The 24,941-nt window shown below is 39.8% G+C and overlaps 1 protein-coding gene across 3 annotated transcripts; it reads left to right on the top strand.

Moving 5' to 3' along the window:
• The first annotated feature begins 12 nt into the window (after positions 1–12).
• pkig (protein kinase (cAMP-dependent, catalytic) inhibitor gamma) lies at positions 13–24,756 on the top strand. Of its 3 annotated transcripts, none has more exons than XM_044351595.1 (3): positions 13–302; positions 22,305–22,486; positions 24,058–24,756. In XM_044351595.1, the coding sequence occupies exons 2-3, from the start codon at positions 22,333–22,335 to the stop codon at positions 24,138–24,140; spliced, it is 237 nt and encodes a 78-aa protein (XP_044207530.1). In that variant the 5' UTR covers positions 13–302; positions 22,305–22,332; the 3' UTR covers positions 24,141–24,756. The 3 variants fall into 3 exon arrangements, with proteins under 3 accessions (XP_044207530.1, XP_044207529.1, XP_044207531.1); XM_044351594.1 differs by lacking the exon at positions 13–302 and adding an exon at positions 11,390–11,578; XM_044351596.1 differs by lacking the exon at positions 13–302 and adding an exon at positions 16,031–16,138.
• Positions 24,757–24,941: the final 185 nt, after the last annotated feature.

Genomic DNA, 24,941 nt, shown 5'->3' with positions numbered 1-24,941 from the left:
AAACAGCTGTTTGAAGACACAACCTTTCTCTCGTTGCATGCAGACGGTACCCAGAGAAAGAGAGAGAGAGAGAGAGAGAGAGAGAGATAAGATAATAACACACATCTCGGCTTTTAACACACACTTATCCACCACAGTGGGGTTTTTTTTGTAAATTATTTTTATTTACACCAGCCTGCTTCAGTGTTTCGGCTCAGTTCGGCGTGCTGCGATTTTGTCCGAGTGCCAGGAAACTTAACTGGGGATCCATGGTGTTAAATTTCCATTGTAACAAGTGGATATCAGGAGGCGACCGGGCCAAGGTTAGTGCCTTTTTTTTTTTCTTTTGGGTTGATATTGAAGGCGAAGACGGGTTGTTTTTTTTTTCTTAATGTGTATGTGTGTGTGGATGTACATGCATAAAAATGGTCGGGTAGTACATGTTTTAAACGACCAGCCGCAGGGAGCCGCATAGTCACGAAGCAAAAAAGAGAGAGAGAGATAGAGATAGAGAGAGAGAGAGGGGGGGTTTCTACATGATGTTAGTAAAGCATTTTATCCAAACGTTAGACAATACAATGTTTCCTCGTAGAGCCGCTGTGTTACACATTACAATCTGTCAAACGGCTTTTCCTCTTCGGTGTCAGCTTTTGTCGGATTACATTATGAATGTTAATGATATTCGCATTTTTTTTTTATCTCTTTCTTCTTCGAGTGTTCCCATTATGCTAGTCGCTCGTGTTGTATTGTGCAGTTTAAAAGACTGGCATGCCTTTCCTTCCCACACATTAGCTGCTGCGTTCACTGTAGCTAATGACAGCCTGGATGGGTTTTCTTTTTTTTTTTTTTTTTTTTGAAAACCCTCATCTCTTCTCCTCATCCACTGTGCTTTCTGTTTTTATTTATTTATATTTGCTCTGTCAATGCACCCAGCCAGCCCTTCTGTAAACACAAATCCACTTTTTATTTATTTATTTATTTTTTTATTCCCTCCCTTGGCTTAATGCAATAACAAGACAGTGATGACAGCAGGTTTTCATGCAATAATCTGGCTGCTGAGGGAGCGAAGAAAGGAACATGTCAATCCAGTTTTTCTGGATGTGAATCTTGTAAAATGATATGGCTGAATGGAGATGGTGCTCAGAGATTCAGCAGCAGCAGCAGCAGCAGCAGCAGGCTGGTGGGGAGCAGCAGGCTGGGACCCCCCACTTTGCATGAGTGTTGCTGGGCAGGTGCCAGCGTTACTGGGCATGGGCTCTGGTGAAAATAAATACTGGCTTCTTGCCTGCCTGTGGTGGTTTGCTTCACTGTCGACTGGCTGGCTGACTGTAACCAAAACAGTGCTCTCTCCCTCTCTCTCTCTCTCTCTCTCTCTCTCTCTGAGCTCAGTGCACAGTAATCCAGACATGAAAATCTACCATCTGATTAAGTTAAAATAACACAACTTGGCAGCGTTGTACCTAACCACCAGTCTTATACCAGTCTGGTGACAGAAAACAGAACTGGATTGGACCATGTCTTCACAGGGACAAGCATAACAAAGTCTGTATGTAATGATCTGGCATTTCACGGTTCAGGGAAACTGTTGCACGTCCCTGGTGATACTTTAAATTCCACATTTGTAAACGAAAGTAGACGACGTGGATGATTCTGCACCTGGAGTTAAAATCTATCATGGAGGAATAAGGCGAGGATTATACGTAAGGCTGCGGCTAACAGTTATTTTTTATTGTTGATTAATCTACTGATAATTATTTATTAATTTGGTCTATTAAATGTCAGAAAATTGTGAAAAATGCCCATCACAGTTTCCTAAAGCCCAACGTAATGATGATATTCAGTTTACTATCACACAAGATTAACAAAAATAGCAAATCCTCACCCTTTAGCTTGATATAGACTTTAACCAATAATCAATTATTATGATATTTGTTGATTATTTTTCTGTTGATGGAATAATCGCTTCAACGTGAGTAATATACTAAACGCTGTTTGCTTCGAGCAACAGCTGAAGGTGAATCTGTCTGGCCATACTTCAGTACGTGGCAACATAATTCCTGGACAAAACATGGACATTATAAAGCATATAATTATGTTCCTTTTTACAGAGAAATCAATTGTTGCACCGCATTAAGCCACCTGATGAATCTCAGATGATATTTTGTACAATCTGTACAGCCTGATGTCAGCTTTCTCTGGAATAGCTCTCCACTGTCTGTTCTCCTCTCTTTGCACCAGCTAACCAAACATGGTCTGTTATCCTTCAAAATGGCCAACGGGGGGGTGGAGAGCAGCCAGAACAGAGAGCGCAGTGATGCTAGAAACCCCCCCCCCCCCCCTTGCTTCTGGAGAGACACATAGGCAGATGCCCCGCTGACCTTGGGCAGATGCCCCCCCCCTCCCTGCAGAACCTTCCCTCCTGTGTTTCAATCGTATTTACTAAATCGCTGAAAACGTAGAAGAAAATACACACTGCTTGACATTAAGATCACATCTGCTCCTGCTTTGCTATTATGAAGGCTTGTCTTGTTTGTTATGCATCTTCTAGTACCGTGATGATTATCTGCAGTGCTGCATGACCAACACTCTTACTAACACCGTTCTCCTCCTCCAACTCCTTCCGTAAATGGAAGTCATATCTGCTCCTGCTGAGGGCTGCCAACAATAACATGATTACCCTGAGAACATTCGGACCCCTGTATCCCTGCGTTGAGAGCCTGTATTAAGTACACACGGCGGGGGTGTGATGGTTACTGTGTGGCTGTTTCTGTCACTTCTTTTTCAGTTAGTGCTCATCATATTTTTTTTTTCCTGCTTGACAGCTTCCTCTACATTCCACTTGTAGTCACACTGAAGGTTAAATGAGATTTCATCAGTATGTAGTACATACTGCATACTTTGAGAACACTGTACGTCAATGGTAATAATCTGAGGCAGCTGGATATGAGGCTTTTTCTGCAATAAGGACGAGACGTTACATGCTTTAGATAAAAATAGCAATCTATTCTCAGAATCGGTTCAAGTGCCTTCTAGATTTCTTTGTAATTATGACCACAATCAGTCGCTTGCCCAGAGACCTTCCCATGTTCAAGTAAACAGGGATCAGAAGACAACAGTCTGTAGCTGAGTCTATAACAGTGATGCGAGGTTTGGATACCATGTGAACACGCTGCCCAGGGTTTATTTTTATATGCTTCCCTCTGTGTAATCATGGGTTTAATGTGTACATATTTCGTGGACAGGGATTTGTCGGTTCAACTGCGTTGACCTCCAACCACATTCTTTGCCCTGTGCACAGAGGACTTAAGCTCCTCTGTTTTTAGCTCCCTGACTTCCCCATGAGGAGAAAATGAGTGCCATCACCCGGCCTGTAGTGTCTCGTGTGACAGACGGGAAGCGCTTTCTGATAAAGCAGACCAGTGTGAGGTTACGCTCAGGTTAGAAGAATTAGATTTAATTCGGTTTATCTACAGTGTGGGCAAACATTTCTAGGGTTAGATGTGCAGTATAAACAGTGTGTACACACACAAACAACGCATACGCCATTTCCCTTTACATAAACTGGTATTTATGAGAGGGCTGCAGCTAATGATTATTATTATTCCTTGAAATGTCATTGTCAGAAAGCAGTGCCTGTTATAATGTCTTTAAATGTTTTGTCTGATCAACAGTCCAAAGATATTAATTTTACCATCATGTAAGACGCGTAGAAGTTTCAAATCCTCCCATTTGAGAAGCTGCAACCACCAAGTGTTTGGCATTTTTCCTCAAAACATGACTGAAATTATTATTATCAAAAGAGTTGCTGATTAATGTTCTGTGGATCAACCAATCAATTAATCGGCTCATTGTTGCAGCTCTGATTTATAACTACTACAGACCACCAGTTTTCTAGAGCCAGCGATGGATGATATGATAAAGTGGACATGAAAAATAAGGTGAGAGATAGAATCTAAATTATAAAACATTTGTGTAAATTGTTCGCCAGTTTCACTCACTGATTTTTTTTTTTTTGCAGTCTACATATTGATGTGTAATATGTCAATGAAAGAGGCATTTCTAAATTTAATTGAGATTTTCTTGTGATTCATTTTGACGTTCTTTCATCAGAGACATCATTTAATTTCCTTGTGTTAATATTCTTTTTCATTTATCTGTTATTGTGAAGCACTTTGTGAAGTTACTACAGGTTGCTATAAACTAAATCACTGATTATCCTTCAGACATCAAATGGTGATTGAGATATTACCACCTATGATGGTTTACAGCCACATGTAATTAATAAATAATACAGGCGCTATAAATGGCCACAGCCGTGGCTAATGGTCATGTGTTATCACAACTGCCCTGGCATTGTCAGAGAATGTTGGAAATGTGGTACGACTGGTAATATTGCATTTCTTTGGTTATCTTTTCATTTCCAGTTCTTACTGGTACTGGAGCAGACAGAGGTATTTATATGCAAACAGGTGAATAACATTTATGGCTAACTGTGGGAGTGGAAATGAGGCTTGTGCACATCCTCATAGTTTCAAAATGATTAAGATTTATAAAGCTGAAACATGCGTACCCAAGGCTTTAGAAATCTGATGAAAAGAATGCCGGTACATATTTCTATCTATCTGATGTTTGATGCATCTGGTCCCTAGAGGCCAGAAAACTGAAGTGAAGAGGTTAAATTCCTTTTCAGACCGAAACTCTGTGTCCTAGGAGGTGACGCAGGTAGTCTACTAATTGCAGGGTTTGCGGTTCGATCCTGGGCTCGTTCTACCTGGCAAGACACTCAACCCCAAATTGCTCCCGATGGTCAGGCCAACACCTTGCGTGGTAGCTCGCTAAAGAGACACTCCACCCAAAATCCTTTTTATTGTGTGACACATTTTCTCCTTATAGATTCAAAAGTGGGTCGTCAAAATGAGTAGTTTGTTTCTTTAAGGAGAACAGGTTTTGTCGTAAAGAAGCAATGGGACTTAAGTACGAGGAGTTGCAGTACGTGAAGATAGAAACACTCTTGGGTTGACCACTTTGACCAATGAAAGAGCAGGAAGCGGACTCTCCAACGCGCACAAATAAACAGGGTCGTATTTAAAGATTGAGGTCGAGGCATAGACTGTATTTAACGTTGGAGCTTGTGGTTGGCGCCATCTTTTCCATTTGGAACCAGGACTTTCCCAATAAGGAGTGCTGGGTGTTGCCTTTCAAAGTGAAGGCTAGCTTACTGGGAACACTGAGTGGTGCACACCTGGGCTGACGTTAGCTATCTCTAATTGCGCTAACAGAGCAGGGTTCATAATCAGTCACATTAAACTCACCGAAATATTGTGACAATAGTATGAATCAGTGAGTCTTGGAGCCGGGGAGAGCAGCTGATGTCAATCAACGCCCTCACGGCAGACATCAAAGCTACTATAAGTCTTCAAATCTTATAAACAGAGCGATAGCTTCCAAAATGACCTTCAGCACACTTATAAGAGGGACTGAATGCGATTGAGACCATAATGATTCATTAAAAATTATTATTGACTTAGTATTTCTAGAGAGAAGTGACACTTTTTGAACTGGAGCCAGCATCTAGCGGTCGTTGGTGGCATTGAACTTTTTAAGGTAGTTCCACATTGGCTGTGAGAGTCGCTGCTTGGATAAAAGTAGTGATCATATGTTGATGAAAATATTGGATGTACTGAACGTACGTCTAGACAGCAGAAAAGGCAGGTATGCTCTGGCAGAAATACTCTGAGAAGTTTCAAATCTTTTTCCCTGCTGTGGTCAGTGAATACAAACTGACCACAGCCAGGAGATCAAACTACCAACTTATTACACCCACAGGGAGTCAGTGCGTCATAATTAAAAGATTGATTTCGGGTGGAGCAGCAATTAAATGTTTAGCAGGGTAGATTGTGTTCAACTTCTAACAAAATTGGCACAGGAAATAAAATATTGACCCAATTTAAATGGTTTTCCACTTAGTCTTTAACCTTGTTATAGACTGGTAACCAGTATGCCGGGATAGGCTTCAGCTTCCCGCAACACTGCACACACTAAGTGAATATAGAAAATGGATGGATAATACACATCCAGCAATCATTTTTTCTATTGTCACTACATTTATAAGACACAAATCTACTTCCTCATGTATTCCCTCTTCCTGATAAATGACATTGTTTGGCGAGGTTGCTCTTCAAAGTGGCAACACATTTGTTTTTCAGCATTAAGCCAGTTGATTTAATGTAGCACAGCTGAGTTAGACTCTCTTACTTCAGCTGGATTGGCCCACAGCATCAGCATAAATTTCACAGATCAGGTCAAAGTGTTGAATAAACACCGCTTTATATCTATTTGCTGAGAGAATTTTTAATCAAACCTTATTATGTAAATGGTTTCTCATCCATGTGAATTGGTGTGGAAGTAAAATAGACATGTCCTTTTTTTTTTTTTTTTTTTTGGTGTGGCAGGTCAGTGAAAGATGATTTGATGAGAATCTATCTGCATGAAAAAAAAAAAGAAAATGAAAATGAGCTGTAATTATTTTAGATGAAGTGGCCTGTTTTTAAAAACCCATGCGGTGTGAATAAAGCGCTAATATCTTTTGAACTTTAAAAGTGATGAGACAGAAAAACGCTCAAGGGTAAAAGGAACAACATGACCTTCGATGTGCGGCTCACGGATCTGCTTTATGTTTTAATTTTGTCCACCTTGAGGATTCTCCCAGCTCGGTCTGCTTTAAAATATTTGATTGTTCTTCTGAAAAGGTTTTCATCCAAATCCCAGAGGAAGTGGACTGATGAGACATGTTAATAGGAGGCAGCTCACAGGAACTAGAGAGCAAATTATTGACATTAAAACTCACTTGACAGTGATATATTAAAAGCATATCCCATTTCCCATGTAGTTGCCAGAGGAAATCCTAATTCATCTAATGTATTTTAAATAAGACAAATACAGTAGGTTGTTATTGTTTAATGGTGCGTGATGGATGAATGCTATTCAACAGAAGGCTTTACTCAGGCTTGTTCTGTATGCCGATGTGAATGATGTGATGATTATGTAGGTCTAAAGGCAAAGTTCAACGATTGCCTCTGCCCTTGTTGTGTTTACTCATGGGGAAGGTTAGGTATGCGCCTTTTTTTTTTTGTCCCCTTCAAACTCAGTGAATCGAACCGCATGATGCCCACATCCTCTTAGACTAGTGGGAGAAAAGTGTGATGATGCAGCTGAGTGGAATTACTTGGCAAACCTCAGAAGCAGCGAGGCCGTCGGTACAGGTGAGAGAGGAACCACTACTGTGTTTTTTTTTTTTTTTCACCTTCAAATTACTTTAAATGCAGCGTGACAAGCAGTTGTTGGCTGAAGTAATCAGGTTTCAAGCTTTGTAAGTGAGAAGTCTCGAGCTGAATGCGGTTTTTGTTGTGTTTTTTATTTTATTAGCGAGCATATGGGCGGGTTGAGGGAGCTGTGGGTGAAATCTCTCTTAACAGGTGGTGCAGAGAGAGACAAGTAGCCCGCAACCAAATCATATATTATTACAAATTAGCTAAGTGGTTATGCGCTGCAGCGTAGCCAAAGAGGACATATTATGTTTCTCGAGTTCTCAAAAAACAAATAATGAAAACACCAGTAAGGGATATTGCCTTATTTAGCAAACACAATAAACATGCATTCCTTCTCTGCAGCTCCCTTCCTCCTCCTTTTCCCTTTCATCATCCTCACCCTTTCTCTTCCTCATCTACTTTCCATCCATTCCTCCTCCTCGCACTCGTCATCCTCTCCACATGTTTTTTTTTTTTTTTTTTCCATACATCCCTCGCCCTCTCTTCTCCTATCCTCCGTCCTCTTCTTTTTCGTCCGCTCAAGGGTTCTTGTTCAGCCACCCCGCGTATATGTGTGTGTGTGTGTGTGTAGAGAGAGCCTGGGAAAAGATAGGACATAAACAACACAGGCAAACAAACCACCTGCTTCCTGCCGAAGTCTCGTGTTGTTAAATGTGTGGACAGAAATAGAACCGGGTAACCTTGCAGTAGAGTCAGAATAGATAAAATGGGCAGTGGGAGGAAAATCACCGACCAACACGGCAGTTATTCATACACGGAGCATCACCATGTATCTCTGTGTGTTTTTAGAAGAGGAAACATCTGAGGAATTATGGGAATGGAGATACTAGAGGTTATACTGAGACAATCAGGCCAGTAGCAGCAACTGATGACTATTTCTTCAATTAGTTGTTTAGTCTATTAAATGTAAAAAACAATAGGAAAATGCCCATCACATGTAGAGCTGAAACAATAGTAAAAGTGATTAGTTGTTAGGCAGAAAATTTATTGGCAACAAGCTTCATAATTAATTAATCGTTTAAATCTTTTTGTTTGACCCTTTGTACCAAAGGGATGCAATTTATTTCAAAATTTGTACCAACAACAAACTGATCTACTTACAAGTACTGTGTGTGTATCCAAAGCCTGATATATCTGATTCCTATATATTATTAGACATGTCAATGAGCCACAATGTTGCACTGGGTGACATGATCCTTCACCACAAAGATTACAGTCTTACTTTGTTTAGAAATAGCTTCAAAGACTAATAACAGCGATCACGTTTTCAGTCTCAGGAGAGTAGTTCTGTGTAAGGCAGACACCACTGAGCATGTGCAGGAATTTGGTTCCTTTTTTACAGAGTTTGGCTAGCTTGTTGTGCCTACATAACCCAACCTCTTGACTCTGTACTACACTGTAAATTTCTCAAAGAACTTCAGTGCAAACGTGATCGCTGTTATTAATCTTTGGAGCCGTTTCTAAGCAAATTAGCTTGATTGTAATCTTTGTAATGAAGGAAGATGTCACTCAGTGCAGCAGTGTGGCTCACTCACGTGTTTTTAAAGGCCCCATTAAAACAGAAGTTAGAGTGAAGTTTAGCTTCTGCGCTGTGACGTATTTCCCAGTGAAACAGAAAATTTGAGTAGTGTACAGTTACAAGAGGGATTTAAATGAAATCTTTCGCATTTGATGCTAAAAAAAGTGGGTGGGGCTTAGAGTTTAGCACGATATGGAGCTGCAGAGGACTGTTGGCTCCACACACACACCTCCCTCACCTGTTGTCAGATCAGGAGGAGGAAGAGGGAGAGATGAATGAATTAGACGTCAGCCACATTGTTTTGGAAATGAAAAACACACATCTCTTCCTGTCTTCCTCTCTCCATATTGCTCTGTTAGCTACTATGACCCACAAACGGTGTGCAGTTTTATATGATGGGTGTGGCTGGCTGCTTGCCCAAAGTCACATCTGATTGGATGAAGTTTTGTAAACGCCTCTGATTTAGTGCTGTCAATCTTCCTCTATAATCCAATTCCAATTTTCATTCCTTATTATATTTAATATTTGAATAATATTCAAAATTTTAATGCTCAAATTTAGCCTATTATTAATATTTACTGTGTGCCGATACACTGTATACACAGGCTTATGCTTTGCCAATGCTACTGTCAGCATGTGGTTGTTATACGTTCTGTCCACTAGAGGGCATCTCAACGTTACCAGTAAACAGGTGCTAGCTTTCTTGCTAAGTAATAATTAAGCTAAGGCACAAAATGTATGATGTTAATTAAAATATAAATATTAAATAAGCTTTTATCGTACTGGATCATAGTAATATAACTACGCACTAAGCTAAAAAATAAATAAATCCACGTCAGTATGTGCTATTTACACCAATAGGTGACGTGGTATTTGTGTCGGGACACACTGTAGCCCTAATGATCACCCTGAACTGCAGCTGCAGCACTGATCACTCAGGCTCAAGTCTTTTACTGTGGATGTGCTTTTTAAAAAATTTTCCATTTGTTGATGGAAATCTAAACACTTTCCACACATCGCTTCTTAAATGGTCAGGGGCAATGATCTCTGTGGGTGCGTCGCTCTCTGCCATTCCTGATATAGCAATGTTAGAGGTTGACGGTCGCACATTGAATATGAGATTGTGATTCAGTCAGACTGAGAAAACTTTATTATTCATCAGACGTGACAAAAGCATTTCGTTTTCACATGTCAGTAGGCCAAGGTGAGAAGTTGCAAGTTAGCACAACACATTAAAAAAAAATTAAAACATACACATTCAAACAGTAAATTCAGCATTTGATTAGTATTCATTTCTTTACTGTTTGATTCATATTCGACTCCTGAGATTTGTTCCCACAGCCCTACCCCCAGTGCAGGATGAGTCATCAAACATTTGAAACCGTTTCACAGGAAGAGAAGAAACAGGGATTCTCATATAATAAAACTCTTTTTGACATATTTGGCATATAAAAAGAGATAAATGAAGAATTAACACAGATTAAGATTAAAATTTGGAAAATGTTTTTTACATTTCTTGGGGCTTTTAAGAGTTTTTAGACAACAATGGAGGTTTACAGCACAGAGGAATAAAGATATAGTATATCAGGCTTTGGATACAATTCATTGTTGGTTTGGCTTTGCCCAACAATTATTCATACTATTGATAAATCTGCATATTGGTTTGTTTTGTTTTTCAATCCTTTGATCTATAAAATATCCGAAAATAGTAATACATCTTGCAACATGACATGACTATCTAACAGTCCAACACCCAAAGATATTTAATCTACAGTCATATAAAATGAGTAATTTTCAAGTCTGATGAGCTTGAACTAGAGAATATTTAGCAATTTTCTTTAAAAAAAAATGACTTCAGCAATGAATTAATCATGAAAACTGCAATTCATTTTCTATCAGTTTCTCTCAGCTTTAACTAAAATGATTAAAACACAATATTAAAATGGTAACGTCTCAGAGTTAAGTGAATTGAATACCAAGCCAAGAACAGACATAATATTAATACAGCTTTTGTCACAACATTTCTGAAATACTGCCTTTTTAACAGCTCACCACTTTTCCAGACACACAGCAGAGTCACTCTCATCTAAATATTTTCAACTTGGACGTAGTACCTTAAGAGTTATAGCCTTAAATTGCTATATCTCTCAGAGCTGCTTTACACAGTCATAAATTAGTGTGTCTTTTTAAGTAAACAAGAGAATAACCGTTGAGAAATGTTTGTCACAGAGAACATTAATCTCTCCTACTTGTTTTTATTGTGAGCTCCCGTATTAAACATTCCCTTTCTGTGTTAGATCTTGATATTCAGTCATTATAAAAATCTGTTTCTCGCGACACATTTGTTTTTGTAACAACACTGCCTGTGACGAGTCTCCAGATTTGATGAGAATCTGAACGAACAGTCGCTGTGCCGTTCTGGAAATGGAGATGTGAGGGTATTTTTTTTTTGAAATCGCGGCCTCATTTTGGAGTCCGGTTGAAGCACCTGCTCCTGACTCAGCTGTGACTCATGGGTGGTTGATGAGGCTCAGTCACACCCATCTTATTCACACAAACAAACACAAACCAGGGGATTCCCTACAGCCCAAGGCAGGACGTGCTGCTACAGAAGTCTCAGTCAGATACGTCTGGCTGTCTGAAGACTTGAAACTTCAGTGGCTGAGAAGCATTAATTGATCGCTGCTCATTGGCAGTTTCTGGGCCACAAGGACACACACACACAGGACATGCTGTACATACAACACCTCTGGTAATGTAACCTTTCATGACATGGATATCCGATCCTGTTACTTTGGTCTGTATTGTGTGAAGATATAGCAATATTATAATGCACTGGCTCTCAAAGTGGTATTGATTGGCCCAGCTGTTGCTAAGTGAGCTCTGCTAACAAAAGGGAACATGGCAGTAGAAGTATTGTCTGTCTCGTCAGTGGTGTTTATCGTGCTCCTCTGCCATCTGTTTAACAGATGAGACGACTTAGAAGATTAACAAAATCAATTTAAGTGCAAGTCTGTATACGGACGGTTTGGGTTTCCAGTTTGTGCTTAGTAGTATCACTGAGTGGAGATCTGCCTGCTTTAATTACACATGTTTAGAAAACAGTTTTTATCAGTTTTTTTAAATTCTTTTTCAGCTGCAGCAGGAAGTGTAGTTTGTGTTTGGTGAACTAACTGGAAGGCATGACGGGCTTCCTGTGCAGTGGCTGGTCATGTGCATGTGATTTGGGTGGAATCACTCGGTGATTCATTTAGGGTGCCCTTTATCCAATAATCCTTCAGTACTGGGTATATGGCAAGTGGAATCAAGCTCTATACAGGCTGTGTTACACCAGTACATAACAGCTGGTCATTTTTACACTTCAGTTTTCATATGGATTAAACAAACAAGATATAATGTGTTAATTAGTGAGCTGTAGAGGTGCTGGTAGGTGGATTTTGTTACCTTTGGATAGAGCTATGCTAACTGTTTCCACCAGTTTCCAGTCTTTGTACTAAGCTACTGTCTTCTGGCTGTAGCTTCACATTTAACAGACAGACCTGAGAGTGGTATCGATTATCTTATTTAGCTCTCGGCAAGAAAGTGAATAAATGTATTTCCCAACTTTAACTCCATAACATAAATCTTGTTATGGTGATTGCTCTGCTTGAAAGCGTATCATGTGGCCTTACAGAACAGGAAGTGTTTATTTCTAAGTCCTGATGAATCCATTTTGAAAACAAACTTTTATATATGTATATAAAATTTGTATTTGCAAATCAGGAAAACCTCTCTCTCCTTTGATAATCAGATTAAATTTATTCAGCCATGCTAGCGGCTCTGTGAGCCTGTAGGTCTTTGAGCTAAATGCTAACATGCTAACATTTACAATGCTGATAACACCATCTTAGTTTAGGGAGTTAGCATGCTAACATTTGCTAATTAGTGTCGAACACGAAGTAAAGCTGTGGCTCATGGGAATGTCATTGCATGTTTTTTGGTCGTAAACCAAAGTACTGGACAACTCTGATGATGGTGGTACCTGAAAAGTTTATGGATCACCAAAGTTCTTATAATTCATATCATTGCTGAGGGGAACAATGTCAAAATTTCAGTGCAATTAATCAAACAGTTGTTGAGACATTTCACTTAAAACATGTGAACCTCATGGTGATGTCAGGGGATCAACAAAGTCAGTAGGATTAATCCTCCTGGGACCATGAATGTCTCTACAAAATTTTATGGCAGTCCAACAATAGTTCCAATAGTTATTGAGATATTTCAGTCTGACATTGCCCTCCCTTTAGCCACGCTGCTAATGTGGTTAAAAATTAACAGAAAAATGGTTTGGTGTATTCTCAGCTGGTTCCTTTCATATCTTACTGGTCTCTCAGTAGATACAGAGACACTCATCCACTCATCTACTTTCTGCTTTACTCAAAGGTTCCATCTTCATACTACTGCTCGCTATCAGTATGCTTACTGACATCATTCACAGGCCCTTCAAGCTCCTGTAGTGTGCTTCAGCCTTACCTTGGTAATCTCTTACATAATGATAACCCTGCTGTTAAACACATCAGGGTGCGGTTTTTTTTTTTTTTTTAAACTCAAACAGTCTTGATTAAATTGAGACTTAGACAATACAATATTCTCCGACTGAGAACCGTCCGCAAAAGGAAACCTCTATATATTTTACCTAATGTCTGCAATTAGTCGAGAATTCAACCACACAACAGCTATTATCTTAATCTAAGGTGTGACTGTGTTGTTTTAGCTTTACTTCACAGTGACTGTGAGGGACGTCCAGCAGTAATAAGTGACCTGACGTGGACCAGGCTTGTTGTTTAGTGTTTCCACTCGTCCAAGAGGCCTCAACAGTTCTTTTTACTGCTGATATGCTGATGGTCATTCAGAGGATGAGCAGTGAATCACTGATCAACAGGGAACCCGGAGAACAAAGTCAAGAAAGCCTTCTGTACACAGATACTTAACCACATAGTTTACCTTTGAAGTTTATAATTGATTTTTGCTGCTCTAGAACATCACCGCATCTTTAACCTTCTAATCCTCTACAAGCCAGTCGCAACCTGAAGTTTCTACTGGTGAAAACTTTCTGCAAGAACTGTGGAGAATAACAGCCTGAAGAGGTCAAACTTGATTCTTCAGTGTCTGATTTGATATTTGAACTTAGTTTTCTATTTGGACTTAAGAGTTCCATCATTTGGTGTTCATTTTATAAACTGCACATCAGAGCTACAAATAGATTAATCGTTTGGCAGATCAGCAGAACATTAATCAGCAATGATTTTAATAATCATTTAATCATGTCGGTCTTTTTTTGAACAAAAAAAACCACCAAAAATTCTCTGGTTCCAGCTTTTCAAATGTGAGGATATTATCTCATTTCTCTGTTTTATGTTGGACAAAACAAGATGTTTGAAGACATTATCTTGAGCTCTGGGACAGTTTTCTGTTACATTTTGACATTTTTAGACTAAACAATTAATTGATCGATTAAAAAACCTATTTGGTAGATTAATCAGTAATGAGAATAATCATGAATTTACAGCCCTAAATTTAAGCAAAATGGTTCCAGGTTCTGACATGTGAATGACTTCTGGTTTTCATTGTCCTCTATGATTGAATATCTTTGGGTTTTGGTTTGTTGGATGGACAAAAATGCTTTTATTATGTCACTGTAGGCTCAGAGAACTTGTGATTGCATTTTTTTTTTTGCCATTTTTAGACATTCTATAGACCAAATGATTAATCTTTTCATCAAGAAAATAATCTTCAAATGACAATGAATCTGTGGTTGTAGTTTATTTTTCTTGCCTTTAAGCTGTTTTATAACCAAATGTCTTCAGACGACCCAACTGTAGTCCAATTTCATATCTGTTGTGCTGTTTTAGCTTTAGTGCCGAAACGATTTGACTGTTAATTCAGTAGTTGATCATTAGAAAATAAACAACTATTTGAATATTTGATGTAGTTTTAAGTTATTTATCAGGTAAAAATACAAAATATTCTCTTGTTATTGCTTCCTTAATGTGAAGATTTGCTTATTTTCTCTGTTGATTCTCACTGTAAAACCATTTTCTAACATCTTACAAACTGAACAACAAATTGATTAATTGAGACAATAATCCACAGATTAAGTGATACTGAAAATAATTATTTGCAACTCTACTTGGCTTAACATGCCAGAAGTCAATATCAAGAAGTGGGTGTTATTTTTTTAAAATGGTGGGTATCTCTTTTTGGATCAGTATTTCTCCAGCACTGATGTCTCATGAGGGACGAATGCAGGGAATTGATCTCTGAAGCGCCCCGAGTTGTGTGAAACGGGGGAACCACAACTCAGCCGCTCTGTATGCCTGCCGTGATAATCTGTCCGAGCTAGATTGATTTTTGATTTCGCTGTAGCTTTCTGAAGAAGCAGCAGCCTCGCCAGAGACTTTTGTTTTATTCATTAGTTCACTCAAGACTTTTCCACAGGATCTGATGCTAATAGCCTTGGTCAGGCTTCTTATCTCCTGTTCCTCGGCTGATTCATAATGCCTTCAGGCGTGGGAGCTCAGTACGCTCATTTAGGATGGCAATTATGTGAGAGTGGCGGTGATCATTCTCAGTATCTCTGCTCAGTGAAAAGGAAATAGAAAATTGCATTGAGTATCCAAACGTTATCAGTGATAATTCTGCATGTCTGACAGAGAAGATGGAAACTTCTTCTGTGACTTAAGAGTAAGACTGAGACTTTAAAGTGTGCGAGAGAGATAGAGAGAGAGAGATGGTAGAGATTTTGAGTGGCAGAGATTTGTGTCTTCTTGTCTCCTAAGGCAGGGAAACTTTTCACAGTTCCGGTATAAATGGCTGATTGTTGAAGCTAGCTCGCTTTTTTTGGCAAGTTGGAATATTCACTTCAACAGGGGAAATAAGGCCCTCACACCCAGCCTGGGTCCCATAAGAAGAGGAAGGATATGGGGGCAGATATATACACCCGAGCTGAATGGACAAGGCTTTTATTTATTTATGAGAGGAAGACCGGAGAGGAACAACAATGCTAATCCCGACAAGGAAATACAGCTCCCTTGTGTTTGAAGTGGGCTCGTTGTCAACCAAACAGCTGCTGACATCATGTGAATAGACAGTGCCCGTACCACATTTGACGGGGGCTGAGAGGCAGCGAGCAAGGAGGGCAAAGAGCTGAGGCACACTAGTGTTACGACGCTCTCAGCGTGTAACGCAGCAGGGTGAATGGATTTGGATGAGTTTGCTTGAAGTAGTCTGCTCGTGGGCTCTATACAGCACATGAAGCAACTCTAATTACTGGGTAAGATTTGTTGTTTTTCATCTTCAGGTTTAGTTTTATCTACTATATTATCAACTAATAATGTTTTTTAGATTCCTTGTTTTGACCACAAGAGCTGTGAGAGTTGAGTATTTGTTTTGTGCTTCAAGATGATGAAACATACTTTTGCTTCATTCAAAAACTAGGAGACTTCCTGTGGTTTTATTAGAGCTGAAAAGATTCAGAGATGAATTGATTTAGTTGATCTACAGAAAATGAATCAGCAACTTTTTAATAGTTAATCGTTTTGGTCGTAATTCAAGGAAAAATGCTATTCATTCACTAGTTTCAGCTTACCAGTTGTGCTGCTTTTGTCTGTTTTATATCATTGTAAACTGATTATCTTTGGGTTTTGGACTGTTGGTCTGACAAAACAAGATGTTTAAAGACATCATGAGGGACTCTGGGAAACTGGAAATGTCAAACTATCAACTGAGAGAATAAAGGACACCTTAATCAATCATGAAAACATTGGTTAGTTACTTACTTTTAAATTTTTTGTCAACTTTATGTTTGACGTGACAGTCAAACATAAAGGTTCATCTTAAAGCAGTTCAATAGGGCTGCAACTCGATTGATCTGTCGATTGTTTTCTCGATTAATCGATTGTTGTTGGTCCACAAAATCCCAGAAAATAATGAAAAGTGTTGATCACTGTTGCCTGAAGCCCATGATGACGCCCATAAATGTCTTGTTTTGTCCTGAACAACAGTTCATAACTTGAAGATGTTCAGTTTATTATCATCGAGGACTAAATAAACCCGAAAATATTCACATTTGAGAAGCTGGAATCAGAGAATTTGGACTTTTTTCCTTAATAAATAACTCAAAAAGATTTATTGATAAACAGAATAGTTGGTGATTAATTTAATAGTCGGCAACTATTTAATTAATCGACTCACAGTTAAATAAGCCAACGGAAAACTCTAGTTGCTACGAGAGGCAGATGAAACTCATTCACGTGGAGGCTTTTTGCTTTGTCAATAACTGCAGCAGATTTAGTTGACGGACCAGAAACAAGTGGAGTAGAAGGCTCTAATGGACGTCTCAATCAGCAAAGAAGCCAGTCTTTGTGTGGGTTATTGCAGATAATGTGAGTTTATTACACACAAATCAGGCTTAAAAGGCTCCAGCGGGATAGTAGTGAGCCTGCCTCTCTAATGGGGCCGATGTAAGTGGCTGCTGAGTCATATTCCCTCAGTGATCTCAAAGGCTTTTGTTCCTAATATATTCATGCCAAAGCCTCTCTTGTTGCATGTCACCTCGCCCAATGTGGTCATTGTTGACATTCAGACTCGCCACGAAGAAAGCGCTCTGCCTTCAGCGTTCGCACTAGGATTAGAGCTTTTCATTTGTTTAGATATGATAATGCAGCGTCTTTCTGTCAAAATAGAGGAATTACCAGAATGTGAATTAGGTTGTGTCCCTGAAATAACTTTGTAGAGAGAATCCCCACATTGGAAAACATCCACACTTACAGTACAAGGCAGCGAGGCTAAGCTGAGTTCATCTCATGACCTGAACTGCAGCGATTTTTTTTCCCCTTTGAGGATTAAGTTGTTATTGTCTTGAGTGAAAATACACACAGGTGTGACATTTGTCTTCGTGGCAGAGTTTCCAGCTGCAGCTGTGTCAAGTTTCCCTTTGTAAACACACGCCGGCCTTTCACATAAAGACTCCCTTTTTATTAAACTGGGACATGCACTTTAAAAACTGCTATAAGTCATAATTTCTGGAATGTAGTCATGAGATACTGGCGAGATTTCAGTGAGGAAAACTGTGACTGATGCGAGGCTGGCACCGGATCTGTGTTATAGGTCAAACTATCGGGCTTTTACAGTATGTCATCTACAAAGAAGACTTTTTTTAGGGTGCTTGTCTGGGTGGAGTTGGAGCTGAATCAATTTATAAGTAAGTAATTTATCAAGAACAACTGCCAAACATTTGCGGCTTTTAGCTTCTCAAATGTGAAGATCTGCTTCTTTCCTCTGGTTTGTATCATTGTAAATTCAATACTGTTTAGTTCTGGACTGTCGGTCAGACAAAGCCTCGGGCTCTAGGAAATTGTGACCAACATATTTCACTATTTTCAAACAATATACTGTGAAGACTAAACGAAATAATCAAAAATGAAATGTATTTGTTAGTGGCAGCCTTAGATGGAGGACATGATTATTCTGTTATTCCAACCGATTTAACAAGAGCTGTAATTAGTTTAGTTGCTTGTTACGCAGAAGGTCATTGGTGTCTTTAGCAGATCGTTTGCCTCAGTCACTTTACATGTTCATTTGCATTACACAAATCACAGCAGGTGAACAACAACAACAACAATCCACACGACTTCAGTGAGTCAGTCGAGCGAGCGAGAGCCACAAAAACAGGTTCATCATCTCAGCATGGTCTGTGCGTATCAGGGATAAAGTGATTTTTAAAACGCAGCGCCATTAAACGGCCTCTACCACAGCTGAGACCAGGCAGTCGGGCAGAGAAGAATGTAAACACGTGCCGGAAAGGCAGGAGGCAGAGCATCATCATCATCATCATCATCCTTCCATGGAAACCTGTTAATGATCTCATGGTAGGATTTGATCCACATGCGCAGGCAAGCCGACTAATTAAACATACAAATGGCAATTAGATGGAATTCCCATAAGCCATATAACAATCGGCCCAGTGGAGTAGAAAAAGACAAACATAACACAGCGCAGACACGTAGTCGCTGCTGTACTCGATACACAGTCAGTGCTGGTTGTTTGTGTTGTTGTAGGCAAAGATGGATCTCTCGGTGAAATTGCACTGGTTGTAAGGATGAACGGTTAATTGTTTTTATGTCCAAACTGTGATTTGAAAGTGAAATTTTCAATTCTCAGGAGCCGCAGTTTAATAGACATAATTAATAGTGCCTTAGTGAGCTATAGAAACTGAAAGTTTAAGCAACTGTTGATTTCACCAGCTATAATCTATCACCTGACATCAGTTCAGACAGGAAGCTAGCTGGTAGCTCAGTGGTTGTTGAGTGTTAATGAACTGCACAGATGTTAATAAACAGAAGTGCACTTTTGACTGTCATGATTATATTTTAAAGGTGCTTTTTTGTGATTTTCTGTTGTTTTTATTCTGCTATATCAGATGTCTCTTCATCACATACTTCATATATTATAAATCCATTATAATTTTGTTACCTTGTTCCATGCTGTATTTCTGTAATTTGTCTTCGTCTTCTATTCTGTACACACAACATCTATTGCACGTCTGTCCGTTCTGGGAGAGGGATCCCTCCTCTGTTGCTCTTCTTGAGATTTCGTCCATATTCTTTTTCCTGTTTTAAAGGTTTTTTTCAGAGTTTTTTTATCATTTGAATGGAGGGTCTAAAGACAGAGGATGTTGTATTGCTGTATAGATTGTAAAGCCTCCTGAGGCAAACTTGTGATCGAGCTATACAAATAAAATTGACTTGACTTAACATGTCTACGTTAAACATAGTGAAATATTCAAAACTGCTCCCTGCAAGACAAGAACCAGGGTTTCAACCTGCTCTGAACTCTTTGTTTACAAAATTAACTCCACTTCCTCCTTGTGATGACATCAGATTATTTGCGTATTTGCCCAAAAACAGTCGTCCATTCTGTAGCCTCTGTTGCCAATGTTGTCCACTCTCATATTTTGGATCGGATTCAGGCTCGGACATGTACAGATGTAAAGTTTCTGCTTCATGTAATGAACGAGAAAAAGAAGAGAAATCCTACTAGTACGGTTTGTTGACGTGGCCTCCCGAGCTGAGGTGCAGCTTCCAGAAGCTGACCAATCAGAACAGAGTGAGCTCATCAGGAGGGCGGGCCTTAAAGAGACAAGAACTAAAACGGCCTGTTTCAGACAGAGGCTGAACTGAGGGGCTGCATTAAGGGTCTGTATAAGATAAATAAGGAGTTTTTTTTTTTTTGAACTGCAAATCATGCAAAGATAATCCAGTAGAGCCCCAGAATATAAATATAGACCCAGCAACGCCAGTGTAACCCGACTGACTTTCAAGGCTGATATTGACATTGGAAAAGTGCAGAGCTTACTTCAGTTTCTCGTTTGTTCCCCCTGCCGGAGCTCAACCTGCCAGCTGCTGTCAATCAAACCCAGACACTGACATGCTTCTCCAGCGGCTGAGACAGAAAAGGAGCATTTCTCATATTTCTTCTTCTTCCTTTTTAATAGCAAAAAAACTACCAACAATACATTTTAAAAGTTACTTTTCTCTGTTTTTTAAAAGGGAGGGAGGAGGACATAGACAACAAGTAACCGCTTCAATGTATCTGCTTCTATTTATGTACAAACAAGATAAATGTGTGATTATACTTAGTACAGTCATGTCTTATTTAACACGATATAGACCACAAATACAGGCCTAGAGTTTAATTTATAGAAAATTAAAGCACAGATGCAAAATTGTTCAGAAAAGTTGTAATTAGATATTTTCCTCAAATTGTTCAGCTGGCATTACTAGTAAGTGAAAGCCTCAGTTGTTTGAACTTAAGGTTGTTGAAAATGCAGTAGGTGTAATCATGAACCTGTGAGACACTGGTCTGCCGCAGTGATTTGGCTTCCTAATGACTCTACAGCCTGGCTATCTACTGTAGATGACTATCTAACAGAGGATCACACCACCATCAGCGGCCGGGAATACAGAGTGGCTCTTGTGTTTGGTAGGAGCGCTCAGGGAAATGCCGTCGGCCTAGAACTCAGTGACATTTCCTGAGGTACTGCTCTTACCTACAGGGGCTTAAAGATTGCCCTTCACTACAAATTTCAATTTCCCAAGCAGTGTCGCCTACATCCCTGCGGCTCCTGACCTCTCAAGGAATGACCCGGTGTGCTTCCTTTTTGGCACAGTGCACGCGTACTGTACATAGGAGAAAGAAAACAATTGTGAGACCTTTTTTTTGAATGATACTAAAAGAATGTGAGCGAAAGCTTTTGGGAACAGACTGGCCCTGGATCGGCGTGTCGTTGCTGTGTCTGCTGCCAGCTCATTTTTATTCCTCTCTCATTCTTTCACTTGTTTCCCTTCAAGACTCCAATCCCCTCATGTTTCTTAAAGATTCATAGCTTAGCTGCTCAGCTGTTCGGTCATGGTTTAATGTTACATGCTTTATCAGAGTCTGTAACTGTAATGTCGTCAGTTATGCTGCTCATACACAGCGGCGTGAACCGGTCAGAGAGGTCGAAGTTATCCGTGCCCGCGTGTGAGAAGGACTGAAGCCGTAGCAGAGGAGCAGCTGTGACGACATTTACAGTGTGTGAAACAGGTTTTTATCTCCTTTCCTTTGAAGCGGAGGACTACTTCCTACTACTACTTTCTTATCTTTTTCTGGTCTTTTCTGGAGCAGTCTTCTTTTTTGTCCTCCTTTTTCTCTGAGGAGTTACCAGCTGTATAGTCTTTTAGAGGTTGGCAGGATCCATGACCTAGTTAAATATGGACTGAGAACAGGAAACAGAAGAGGAATGAATGGCTAATGGGAGCTCGACTCGCTTTCTGGGCCCCACCTCTGCTTGTCTTTTGAATGGTTTCAAGCTCTTTTACTCTGCCTCTCCATATTGATCAGTGCTTTTACCAGCTCTCCATTTTTCTCTAAATCGTTGCTGTGTAAGTACCTCTAGGACAGACAAATGGACTCTAGTGGAGGGCTATGACTATGCATGTGAGAGCCCTGAGAGATTTAGAGCAGCTTTCTGTTTTTCATGATGTAATTAGGACGACCAATTAGCACAGATGTCGCTAGCGCCATTAATCGCCAAGCAGAAATAGAAATGGCAATTATTGACACCTTCATTCTTCTTTTTATGAACACACTCTCAGCTGTCGGCCTTTCAGGTCGTGGAAGTGCTTCTGAAGTGCCCCCCTTTTCTGCCCACTCTCTCTGTCTGCATTGGTCATCTTCAGTTGCTTCTGAAATAGCTCAGCACAGTGATTTTTTTTTTTTTTAAGTCTCTAGCCGATATTGTGTGTCACGTTGACTCTACTGAAGTAGAAACGCACAGGACACACCGATTAGTCCTCCCACAGGTCCTGCAGACCATTAAAAGAAAGACAGCAAATTGATTTTATGTGCTTCTTGCTACACCTCCATAGCCGCCTGACGTCCTCTCCTCCCTCTGATAGGTGTAATGAGAGCGCTGGTCATGGACAGATGATGGACGTGGAGACGTCGTACTCAGACTTCATCAACTGTGATCGCACAGGCCGCAGGAACGCAGTGCCCGACATCGCAGGTGAGGGGACAGCAGGGGCCAGCACCAGTGAACTCACCAAAGACCTGGCAGAGATGGACTTGAAGGCTGCAGGTCAGTGTACCCGCATCTGAATAATACATGGGGAGAGAGGGGAGAGATTTGTATACATACTGTGTGTACCATACCATATACTACACGCCTGAGTGCACAGAATATGAAAACACAGACAGGTGGTTTTGCTCTGCTTGTGGTCTCAGCGGGATTTGATTGTTTCCTCAGTAAATGAGTCGTAACGGCAGCACAATGACAGATAGTCTTTGCTTCCTCTTCTACCAGCAGAGTGTCAGATTGTTAGGAGGAACATGTCTGAATGTGACGCAAATGTTCTCAGTCTGACCATTGTGTGTTACTGTACATCGTTGTTCTTGCTGACTTCCTTTTTAGTCAAAGATAACTTTCCCATGACATGATAACTAATTTGACCACAATAAATCGACCTACTCTAACGCCGCTGTGGTGGGAAGTTTCAAATTTGGAAAATAATCTCATATCATGCTGACACTATTGCCAGAGGAAGTTGTAGTTCCTTCCTCAGGATTCTCATGAGTGTTTTTCTTTCTTGAGCCTGAAAGCAGATTTATTGCCTGCTGAAAGGAATGCCAAATAACTTTTTAGCTTGATTATATGCGCGATTATAGCTGCAGCAATTACTCGATTAAAGTTTAGATTCACAATTTTTCAAGTCAGGCGCCCATAGGAACATTGAAACAGGTTTTGCTTGTTGTAATCATCCCTCGTGTTCATACTCACCATTAAGAGATCCCTTCATAATGCACCTTTTTAAATGGAGGTGATGGGGGATAAAATCCACAGTCCTCCTTTCATGCAAAAGTATGTTTAAGTTTATCTCCAGCTACTACGAGGCTCCAGCCGTTAAAATTAGTCAAATCAAGTTCATATCTTTTGTGATATGATATCTTTTGTGTGAAGTCTTTGGTGTTTTTAGTACCAATTTCCTTCTTTTTGTTATTATACGTCCACCGCAGCTCAACAGGGAAACACAAAGAGGTAATTTTGCACTAAAAAGACAGAAACTTTCCATATTAGCTTCAGATAATCTTTTAAAAACATTTTTGTACAAAAAGATAACTGTGGATTTTGTTCCACATCACTTACATTGAAAACACATTTAGAGGGGATCTTTTAATGGTCAGTGTGAACGGGAGGAACGATTACATCAAGAAAAACCTCTTTCATATGGATGTCTGACTATTGTTTTAAGACACGTGAACAATTGTGAAACTACCTTTTATTCGATCAGTCGATCGAGAGAAAATGAATCAGCAACTATTTTAAGAATCAAATAATTGTTTAAACAATTTTTCAAGCAAGAATGCACAACGTTTGTTGGTCAAAGCTCTCAAATGTGAGAATTTGGTTGTCTTAAAGTACCGTAATTTAATATTTTGGGGTTTTGGACAGTTGGTTGGACAATGTAAGACATATGAGGACGTCACCTTAGATTCCACAATGTTGTGATGTTTTATTGACCAAATGATTAATCTATTAATCAAGAAAATAATCTGCAGATGAATCAATAATAACAATAATTGTACTATGCACAATGTGTATGTGGTGTGTAACTGATTTTTGTCCATATTGTCTCACATGTTTTCCTCTAGAAGGAGACCCGGGGGCCTCCCCAGCCCCCGAGGCTGAGGGCTCCACCAGCCAAGATGCCCAAGGAAGCGGAGGCCCATCCTAAACTCATCCGAAGACCGAAGGGGGGCAGAGTCAAGGAGTGATATGTAGATTGGAAGCAAGTGAAAGTGGAGAGATGGAAAAAGGAAAGAGAGAGTGTTTATTGGTTGTCCTAACTGGACATGAGGACACCTTCATTCACTACCAGCTTGTTTGGAGCCTCGGTGGCCCAAATGCACGACTTTTTATTGGATCAGATTGTAACACGGGGAACAGAACAGAGTAGAACTGACAATTGAGATGCTGCTCTTTTGCTTCATACTCTTGTTAGTCATTTATATTCCTGACGTGACAAGAAAGCACAGAAACTTTGGATGTCTGTGGAGATGGACTGAGCTGAACAGAATACATTTATAACACTCGAAACATCGTTCCAGCCTAATATGGAACCGTGTCTTGGAAGGCGTATTCATAATCATCTGTTTGTCATTTTCTTTCTATGTATGTGTGTGTGTTTGTGACCCTCTTGTTCTATTTCATTGTCAAGTCTTTTCTTATTTTAGTAAAAAGCATAGTCGCCATTATACTGTCGTGTATGGACTTCATATTTATTGCTAAATGTTCAGTGATAACTTTGTGATAGCAATTTTCTTTGTGTAATAAAATACTTATGAATCTACTGTAACATTTGTATTTTATGCTTTTAAGCGTAATTAAGGCTTCACAAGAGGCAATTTGCAGGTGTCTGTTGTACTGAACACATCAGGTGAAGGAGCTGTAAAGGTGGTGAGTTCAAGCCAACCAGGATTAATGAGTGCAGCGCTGAGTCCTACGAGAGCCATAAATATTATTGAATGCAGCTTTT

This window comes from Thunnus albacares, chromosome 5 (assembly GCF_914725855.1).
Source record: "Thunnus albacares chromosome 5, fThuAlb1.1, whole genome shotgun sequence".
Classification (NCBI taxonomy): domain Eukaryota; kingdom Metazoa; phylum Chordata; class Actinopteri; order Scombriformes; family Scombridae; genus Thunnus; species Thunnus albacares.
This window is presented reverse-complemented; position numbering and strand designations above follow the sequence as displayed.